We start from the raw sequence: 10,312 nt of genomic DNA on the forward strand, positions 1-10,312 counted from the left end.
TACCTTACCCTTTCAGCCAGTCTAACTGACAGAGTGTAGCACAGGGAAAAGAAAACAAGGGCTTTTGCTCAGAGCGGAGGACTAACAGCACAAAGCCCAGTGAGTCACACCCATGCAAATAGAGAGGGAGAGGGTGAGAGGCAGAGAGATAGTTATCACTCCATGTCAAAAAAAAAATTGTAGTAACAGAATTTCTTAATAACACGTTAATAAAAAGTAAAACACAGATTTTAATATTTTGTGTTACTCGGGACATTTTGGTGTGAATGGCAATGTCAAATGAGAGCACAACCTAAAAACAGCCAACCACTGAACCCCACACACCCCTGCCTCTCTCTCTTTCTCACATGCTCGAGGGCAACCTCAGACTTCTTCTTCTTATTCTTATAATTATTACCACTAATGGTAAATATAATGGTCATAATAATAATAATAATAATACAAGTTTATTTTGAGCTCAATATCACTATTTATAGTCTCAAAGGGCTTTACATGTCCATAACAACGTCAACTCAAAATGATATAATCCATAAGTTAGAGATATAACGGTAATGACATGTTCTTTTCAGACTGTAAAGTTCAGGCTTTAAGTGTGTAGAACCTGTGGTCTTCCATGCTCCTCTCCGAATAAAGCTCCCTCTCAGCACTGGCGTAAGACAACTGTGATGTGTCTTCTGACACTGGGAGGTGCACTGACAGAGGAAACTCTCAGGCCCCCCCCCCCCCCACTGAAGACGGAAGAGCGCCGAGTCGACCAACGCCACACGCACAGTTTGATAACCACATGACTCAGCAAAGGAAACCAAAAGCAAAAAAAAAAAGAAAAAAAGAAATGAATTTGTGTGTGTGTTTGCTTAACACACTCACACACGCACGCATGCACGCACACACACGCACGTACACACACACACGCACACAAACAAACACACAGAGGAAAAGGATATAAATGTACAGTATCAAGGTCAACACCTCACAACAGGAAGGAAGGGGGCGTCCAGGGCCTAATTCGGTCTAATGACCCTCAAGTGAATACTATTCAAGTCAAAAGGAATCCCCCTCACCTAAAAACACGACTGAACATACGAGAAGCGAACGCTACCTGGTGCTTTGCTTGTTAATGTGCTTACAACTAAAGCCATCTGTTAAACAGTGAGAGGTATGCATTTGAGTTTCGATTTGAGCTTTCAACACACTAATGACGCTGAACAAGACAAAACACAAAGACTTGAACAAAAATCTTCACCTTGTCTTTACTATTATGAGGGTGGGAGAGCGAGCTCACAGGAAACGAAAGTGGAAAGAGCGTCTGGTCGCGATGAAGGGTTAGATGGTGAGAAAGAATCATGACCCACTTCTCTGTGCTATGATGTACTCAAGCACCAGAAAACCAAAGACGTCTCTTTCGCATTTAATTGCGTATAGTTCTGAAGGACTTGTTTTCATGTGGAGGACTACAGGGGTGTAGCATTCTCTCTCTCTCTCTCTCTGTCGGTATGTGTGTGTGTGTGCGTGCGCGCTTGTATGTGATAACACCAAGCAGGACCCAACAGGTTTAGCATTTCATAACCAACGGTTACGAAAACGAAACAGGCCTACATAGTTTGGTACGTCCAGCGGGTTTGGGGGCTACAGTACTTTTGGGCAGACACCAGGTCCTGCTCCAAATTTTCCGCTGGGACATGAATTTTGAATTTGGCTCCTACTTCCATTGTTAAAAGGCAAGATCATGGTATGTTGTTTTAGTTTTAAGATATTCCTGATTGAAACGGTAACACAGAACGTGTTGCATCCTTCAGTAATCACCCATGAGGTGAACTACGTAGGCCTATCTCATGAGCCTTTCCAAGGAAAGATGGTTTCGCAGCCAATATACCAAAGTTCAAGTCCTGCTACACCCACATCATTTCAGTCATGTTTCTTCACAAGTTCATTTAGGTGACGTCGACTAAAATCAACGCATTCAAATGCTGCGCCGAAAGGCTACAATGAAATTTGTAAACGAGCAATTTGTTTTCTGTTTTTGTTTGTTCTTATACTGACAGAAGTTTTATCAGAGTTTCCTCATATGAAACAGTTTGTTATTACACCCTGTTTGCGTAATTAGCGGGTAGCTCGTAACTACGCAGGTCCGCAGCCTTACAGAAGAAACAACGATTTAATCCACATACTCGTGTGTCTGTATCCTCCTACTTTTCCTGCTTGCTTTCTCTTCTATCCTGACAGTACCTGCCAAGCTTTGTGTGGTCAGAAAGACCTGAAAGAGTCGGTGTAAGCTGTATGCAGCCTACTGAAAACTGGGATTGTGTTGGAAGGTGTCTCGGTCCTCTGGACGCTGAGGGAGGCGGCTGAATTTGGTCTGAATGAAGGGAGTGGAGGTTTAGCTTGCTCTTTGCTCTTCAGGCCGCTTAAATCAAACTCTTCCTCTCTCTCTCTCGTTTTCTCCAGCTCACAACTACGCTTCACTCACGCTTTACTCGTGATCGCACGTTCTCAAAAACTAGCTTCTTCTTCTTCTTCTGTCTAAAAACAAGTATCTTCTTTTCCTGATTCCTGGTATTCACTCTGTTCTCTGCCCCCCCCCCCCCCCCCCCCCCGGCCTTTTCTCCCTCTCTCAGTTTCAGTCTTATCAGTATCTGGAAGATCTCTGCGAATCGCTGAGTAATTAGTGTGCAGTGTCCCATACCACACACACACTGTGTATGTCCTTCACGCCAGCTCGTGAACTTCAACATACAGCGACACACACACACCCATGCACACACACCCATAAACACACATCATAATTAGCTCCGATTCTTCAAAATGTCCCCTTAGCGTCACATGCAGTGTGTCCCATCCCCCCTCTCTCTCACTTCTCTCTAATAAAAAAGAATTGAGACTATGTGTTTAGCTGTGGGATCTCCTGCCACATTAACTGTGAGACTTCTTCCTCTTGCTTCATAACAGAACTATTAGAACTACAGTACACTACACCACTACTTAGGGAAGCTAGTCTCCTCAAAGTTAAATAAAATGTGCCAATGTCACGGTTCTTATGCAACTTCCATACAACACACCGACACACACACACGAGCACACATTCACATTCACACGCACACATACACACACACGCATACATTCACACACACATTCACACACACACATTCACATGCACGCATACACACGCATGCATACATTCACACGCACACATTCACACATGCACACATACACGCACACACATTCACACGCACACACACACACACATACACATACACACACACACACACACACACACAACACAAATGTTTTATTTTACCGCAGCATCCTGCTAATTCCTTCTTGTTTTTTACAGACAGTCAAACACCAAGTTCACATACACTCTGCTGTTCTTCTGCAACAGACATGCGTGTTTAAATCCTTCCTGTTCTCCACCCAACTATATCATTGTCCGGTCGTGTATGTTTTGACTTTAAGAGAACTGTTGCAGAGGAAGACGCATCTCCGCGATACTTTATAGGCGCTGTAAACAGCAAACACACGCACCTTTAGAGCCAGGATCTTGTGAGTTGTTTAACAGTGATCTTCAGTCTTCTCAAAGTGGATGCTAATCAAACTTTACCTATTTGGTGGGTTTTCAAGGAACAGACTACACACACACACACACACACATATATATATGTATACACACAAACACACACACACACACACACACACATATATATATATATATATATATATAGGCTTCTGTATATATGTGTGTGTGTTAATCAACTATGAGACAGGAAAATCCCTAAAGCACTTCATGTGTAAGAATACACTGCTGTGTGGACCTGCTCACAACACTCCTTCTGACCTGTGCACTCGTTCACCTTTCTCTCTCTGTTCTGCTTTCTTTATTAGTGTTTCTAAAAAAAACATGGCAGGCCTAGAGAGTAGGGAATTGTGCGACGAAGGTGGGGGTTATAGACGTTAATTTTATTTCAGTGCGTGTCCGTGTATGTAAGCAAAGCAACTGAATGAGCGACTGGAAAGCACCTAAGCTCCAGATAGTTCCAGATAATGATCGATAAATGGTTGTAAATACATCATTTTGTATGTGGATGACCTTTGGACCATTTTATATGATCATTTTAAAGGCCTGCGTATTACATGAAAATGTCATGGTTATTCGCCATTCACGATGAGCAAGAACACCGATCTACACTTACATTTGAAAAATCTCAATCATTCAGAATATTACCACGGTGGTAGATATTTATTTTAGAATAAACAATTATTGCTCAATTTAAAGGTTACCTAAGGAAAATAAATCAAGTGAAAACGCGAAGATGCTTGTAAATAGAGAGAATTTATGATTGTATAGAAAACGGACCTCAAATTCAGACTTCGCAGGCTTTCTGAGATCAGACGAAAAAAAAAAAAAAAAACAGGTGAGAGCGGTATAGAGTTTCTACGACTTGTGCGACTTGTTTGAACTGTCAGCCATATTTGTACCGTCGTCACAAAACAGATCAAAATTGAAAGTGCTTCGAAACACTTTTCAGTGTGTTTTCGATTACTCGGCTCACAAGAAAAACAATTTCGATAATCATACAAAATGGGGGGGCAGTCACGGTACTTCCCAACTGTCAAATATTTCTTTGTTAAGTTAACTTGTGATCGCCACAAAGAGCAGAAAAAAATATATAAGTATAAAATAAAAAGTCCGTCGTGGCGAACTTCAGTATATTCGTCACTGGACAACAAGTGAGAAACGTGTTAAGCATTTCATATCTTTGTCTTTATTAGCCACAACGAAACAGTACACGCACACTATACACACTTTTCAGGTGAGACGGCTCTCCTCAACTCACAATCTTTATCAAGGTAACAAACTTACCTTAACATCTGAAAGGAGCGTCTCGCCGTCCTTTTTCGGGTCTTTCTGGGCCAAAGCCGTGTTGAAACTCACTTTTACCATATTGAAGAAATTCAAAAATTCAGACGACTGAATTTCACCAAAGGCAACAGAACGTGGTACCAGCCTCGGCGCGAAGTCCCAAGAGAAAATGTTGAATTACCGTACTCTTGTTACCTCTGACGCAGCCTGCGTGAACACTGGCAATAACACACCGTAATAGATTGTTACAGTAAAAAAAAAAAAGGGACAGAAACACGTCAGGCAAACCAGCAGGTGGCAGACTTGTAATCACAATTATACTTCCTTATGCACGTGCCACCATAAAATTGTCGATGAGTGAAATAAAAAGTTCACTCATTATCTGATGCCACTGTTAAAGATCGAATGCCTTCTAAACTGTTGACAAATTATATAGGCTACTTTTCGTTGAAATCTAATATTGTTGCTGATGATATTCTATATTATTTTTTCTATCACCTGTGTAAAATATTATAAAGGTAGTATGGATATGGAGGTAGATTCAAACCGTATGCATGATATTTAGAACAATATGATGTCAGTCAAAGGAATTTAATCTATATCTGTCTATTAAAGGAATCTCATCTATGTCTATTCATTTGACGTAAAGAATCAACTTGGACGTTTTCAAAGTAGCCTGTAAAACGTCCTTCGACGCAGAAGATGGCGCTCTAATATTGATGTCGCGTCGGTTATCTTTCTTTGCTGAGCTATTTGCCTGTCATGCGCAGTTTTGTAGAAACAACCATGGCGGCGTCCGACAAATCCACTAAAGAGCGGCTGTTATCCGTTTTGGATGATCTCGAAGTTTTAGCCAGGTTAGTTGTTATCAGTGTATACAGGCTCAACCAAAGGCATTGATTTCTAACTCTAACTTTTTGTTCAGTTCGTGTTTTTGCGCATAGAAAAGGTCTGGAATAGACTGCTTACCGGTCTTTCCTGGTTGCTTAGCACAGCCCATTCGTTGAGAGTTTAGAGTAGTTTAGCAATGCTAGCTGCTGTTAAGAATGAAAGTGGTTTTCCATTTGCTCTCGCTTCATACTTCATGCGGTTTGTCCGTGAAAAAAATGTTTCAATGAGTCGCCGCGTTACGCTGTCATAAACAGCTACCCCATGTCAATTAACTGACATAGAGTTTCGGTTCAAGCACTCTTTGAAGTGAACCCAAACTGACTCATTCTGTAACAGATTTGCTAACTGCTAATACCTGCAAGTCTTCTTGAGACGTTTTGTTTTCTCTTTGGGCGGCATGTAACAAGCTAGAACCGTTGGTTAATGTCAACATGTGTGCAAATTTAGTCGTTGGCTACTCTGCTACCTTTGTGGTTCGTTTCGTGCTTTTACAGAGAGTTAATAGAGATGCTCGCATTGTCACGGAGCCAAAAATTGCCCCAACCAGGCGAAGATACCCAGGTGAGTGCAATATGCGTAAGTGAATGTGTGTGGGTGTAATTGTACTCTGTTAAATGAATAATCAAGATATTGCCAAATCAATAAATATCTTTTGTGTGAAAGATGTCATGTGAGTTACCTACATGCAGTAAATTTAAAATAGCACTCTGTTAGCCAACTTGTAAAGTGTTACAGACAGCTTTCTCTCTCATAGGAAATTCAAGGCAGCATAAGCAGAATACAGTATATAATATGAAATTCTCACAGTTTAACATAGTAGTGTTAAACACACAAATGGTCAGTTAACAGCATCTGTTATGAAGCTTATCTCCCTAACTGAGTGAAAAACTGCATCTCTTAATGCAACGATGCCCTCCCCCCTCGCTCCCTCTCTCTCCCCTCTCTCTCTCTCTTTCTCTCTCTTGCTCCCCCCCTTGCTCCCTCCCTCCCTTTAGGTGCTGGAGTTGCTGGTACAGAGGGATAAGGAGTTTCAGGAGCTGATGCAGGTGGCAGTGGAGCAGGGCCGAGTGCACCAGGAGATGCAGACACTGGAAAAAGAGGTGGAGAAGAGAGACAGCGACATCCAGCAGCTCCAGAAACAGCTCAAAGAGGCGGAGCACATCCTGGTGAGTGTCTGGACCAATTAGAATGCAACCCCGTGCGCTCAGCTCAACTATCCACCAATCATCACTCTGCAATAGAGAGTACCTCAACAATTGATCCACTCACAGCTCTGCACCACTGGTTCACATGAACCACTGATTGGTGAAAGCCCCTGAATTACAGAATCACCTCCCATAACCACTGACCAGACGAAATTCCCATATTACAGACACACATCAACCACTAACCAGATGGAGATCTGCAGTCTCACCCAGTTCTCCCGTTACTTCCCATAGGCTACAGCTGTTTATCAAGCAAAGGAGAAGCTAAAGTCCATTGATAAGGCCAGAAAAGGTAACGTTTGTATTCTCTGGAATTTTCATCGAACATTCAGTTAATATTGTTGACATAAACTGTCATACTATTGTTTGGAGTCACTCATATAAGATGCTAAATTACATGTACCCAATAGTAGAATTATTGTATCTTGTCTTTTTTCTGTGGTCCTCAATTTGGTGTGGTTAAACTGTAAAGATTTTTTGTCAGCTCTGCAGTACTTAAACAAACAAATCGTTGCAGAGACATGCATTCAGAAGTAGAGTCACTGGAAAACTTGTGATGTTTCTTCCTTTCCATCAGGAAGTATCTCGTCTGAGGAGATCATTAAATACGCCCACAGAATCAGTGCCAGTAACGCCGTGTGTGCCCCTCTCAACTGGGTGCAAGGTATACTTTTAGTTTTCTCTCTCTCTCTCTCTCTCTCTCGTCCATCCTGTTTCTTCAATGGCTTCAGAAAATCAGAGTGCATATGGGGACCAAAATGTTACTGTGTAAGCATTGTGGAGAATTTTTTCTTTATTATTTATATGTTCCTAAACCTGTTTGTGTTTGTGTGTTGGTGTGTTTGTGTGTGTGTGTGTGTGTGTGTGTGTGTGTGTGTGTGTGCATGTGTGTGTGTGTGCATGTTGTGTATCCAGGCGACCCACGCAGACCCTACCCGACTGACGTGGAGATGCGGAGTGGAATGCTGGGTCACATGAGCAATCTGTCCACCAATGGCGTTAATGGACACCTGCCTGGAGACGCACTGGCTGCTGGGAGATTACCAGGTAGTCCCTTTGGTTATGATATCACATCCTTGTCTGTTGGAGACCAAGAGAGAATCAGAGTGAAAAACAGGTGACTTCCTGTGAGACAAAGTCAAGCCAAACGGTTCTGAAATGTGTGGCATTGATGAAATTGAGATTTTCTGATTTCTTATCTACTCAATTTTTGTGCCAGAGCAAAGCCTGTTGTACTTAACCACGTGTGTGATTCTCTCACCTTCTTTCTCTCCCTCCCCCTTCTCTCTCTGTCTCTCTCCCTCTTCCCCTCTCTCTCTCGCTGTTTTCAGATGTGCTTACTCCTCAGTACCCCTGGCAGTCTTCTGATGTTTCCATGGGGATGCTGCCCCCTCACCATGGCAACGACTTTGGGTTGGAGCCTCCGGGCCATAACAAAGAGAACGAGGATGACGTGGAGGCCATGTCCACGGACTCATCCAGTAGTAGCAGTGACTCAGACTGAGTGTGTGTGTGTGTGTATATGTAATTATAGCAGTTGATGAGGAACCTATGTCTGTAGAATCCTTGTGTGTGTGTGTGTGTGTGTGTGTGTGTGTGTGAGTGTGTGCGCGCGCGCATGTATTCAGAAGCAATGTTTTCATGCTTTACATCAGCCGCAGGGATCTGTGTGTGTGTGTGGCTTTGTGAGTAATGATATGAGAAAGTGTGAAATTCTTTTCTTGAGGAATGTTTTCACAAAACCGCCTACAGTTTCCTGTTACCTTAAAAACCTCAGCATTAAACTAATACCATCCGCTTCGGTCAAGTCTAAAAAGGAAAAAGCAAATGATCTCAGTCTGTAAATAAGCAAACACATAACATGTTATGTTTCGTATTTAACCTTATGAGGGGTCAGATTGGACCGGACTCTGTACCCCGTCAGGGGAACCCCCCCCAAAAATGCCCCTGTTACTCAGGGGTTTACACTTCAGGAAATCTCCCTAAAATCTTATTGTACTTGTTGTTCTTTTTGTAAATCTTTGGTTTTCCTGGGTTTGTGTAATGGACTGTGGAAACGTTCCAAGTGATTGTTTCACGACTGATCAAACCCGTCTGTTTGTTGTGTACATAGGTTTGTATATACAGGAGTTTCAAACCTTGTAAATAAAAAAAACCAAATTTTTTTGAGTAAATGTGTTTTGGTCTTGAGTCATTTCTTTAAGGTCAAAAAATTGTATATAGATGGGGAAAATCTGTTTGATCATGATTTGAACCAAGATCTGAACCGACGCTTCTCAAAATTTGAGAAACCGAAACTGAAACTAAAACGCGGCACTGTTTCGTTAGCAGAAAGACTGATTCCTTGGAGCTCAACTCAGATCCCTGTTCTACCTGGCTATCTCTGGATTTGTGTCCGTGAGTTAGGAAAAATAAATTGTTTCTAAATGAAATGGAGAAAGTAACGGCTATTAATAAAAAGTTGGTAGAGCCAATGCGCCGTCATAGTGTGCGTGCATGTCCTCACTTTGACCACTAGATGGCGAGAAGAGCTCAGGTGAAGCAGAGTCACCATTTGTGAATGTCACCTGTTGAACTTCACCAGCTTAGCCTGTAATGTTTACATATATTTTCTTCATATGATGCTATGTGAGGAACCATGCACTATATTAGGACAGTATGTGACAAATAGGAGATGGGGATCTGAGACGGCGAGAGTGTTTACAGTCAGAATGCTCCATCTCTCTTTTCCTCTTTTAATCCCTTTCTTTTCTGTCTTTCTCTCTCTCTTCAGCGGTTCCTATATTGATACCCACCATATACTATACTGAATTGGACTCCCATCCAGTCATGCCATCTGTTTGCCTTACTGAGTAAAGTTGAATTTATGAGTTGAATGAAAAAACAACAACAAAAACATCACTACGACTGACAATGTCAGTGTGGAGATCAACTTACGCTCTCTCTCTCTTTCTATCTCTCTCTCACACACACACACACACACACACACACAAACATCCACATTATTAAAAGAGATCATTAGTTCAGTGACAGAATAGTGTCTGGATAGAAGAACCATTTTGAGATAAACATTGGACAAGTTTTCATTTTTTTGAGTAATTTACTCCTTTTTTCATGGTCATTTCAGTGCATTTGAGACTGCAGCAGAATACACTGGAGAGCTGTAGTCTAACAGTCTCAGTCTAATCGACTCCTCTCAGTAACTGTTTTCTTATTATCAATATTCCTGCTCACAGCCGCAGCTGTCTGAAAATGTCAAAAACAGTGACAACCAAGCTACACAAAGACTTGCTTTTAACAACAAATACGCGCACACACACACACACACACACACACTCACACACACACTCAGGCATGT

The 10,312-nt window shown here is 41.9% G+C and overlaps 2 protein-coding genes across 2 annotated transcripts in view; one reads left to right on the forward strand and one right to left on the reverse strand.

The window, feature by feature from the left end:
- Window positions 1-5,072, reverse strand: part of itm2bb (integral membrane protein 2Bb) — a 7,531-nt gene extending 2,459 nt beyond the window's left edge. Inside the window, exon 1 of the mRNA XM_030785883.1 lies at window positions 4,859-5,072. Within this exon, the coding sequence (XP_030641743.1) occupies window positions 4,859-4,939 (81 nt within the window). The 5' untranslated portion in view covers window positions 4,940-5,072. The remainder of the gene's footprint in view (window positions 1-4,858) is intronic.
- Window positions 5,073-5,638: 566 nt separating this feature from the next.
- On the forward strand, window positions 5,639-8,477 carry med4 (mediator complex subunit 4). Its single transcript, XM_030787139.1, has 7 exons — window positions 5,639-5,715; window positions 6,244-6,310; window positions 6,745-6,915; window positions 7,189-7,246; window positions 7,532-7,618; window positions 7,870-8,001; window positions 8,286-8,477. Exons 1-7 carry the CDS (start codon window positions 5,645-5,647, stop codon window positions 8,456-8,458), a joined length of 759 nt encoding a protein of 252 aa, XP_030642999.1. The 5' UTR covers window positions 5,639-5,644; the 3' UTR covers window positions 8,459-8,477.
- The last annotated feature ends 1,835 nt before the right edge of the window (window positions 8,478-10,312 follow it).

This window comes from Chanos chanos, chromosome 10 (genome assembly GCF_902362185.1).
Source record: "Chanos chanos chromosome 10, fChaCha1.1, whole genome shotgun sequence".
NCBI lineage: Eukaryota > Metazoa > Chordata > Actinopteri > Gonorynchiformes > Chanidae > Chanos > Chanos chanos.

Bases quoted from the DNA above. Each gene is read 5' to 3' on its own strand.
- med4 (XM_030787139.1), top strand. From the start codon at position 5,645: ATGGCGGCGTCCGACAAATCCACTAAAGAGCGGCTGTTATCCGTTTTG. The intron at 7,247-7,531 runs GTAACGTTTGTA...CCTTTCCATCAG, and splicing joins CATTGATAAGGCCAGAAAAG to GAAGTATCTCGTCTGAGGAG. The intron at 7,619-7,869 runs GTATACTTTTAG...TTGTGTATCCAG, and splicing joins CCCTCTCAACTGGGTGCAAG to GCGACCCACGCAGACCCTAC.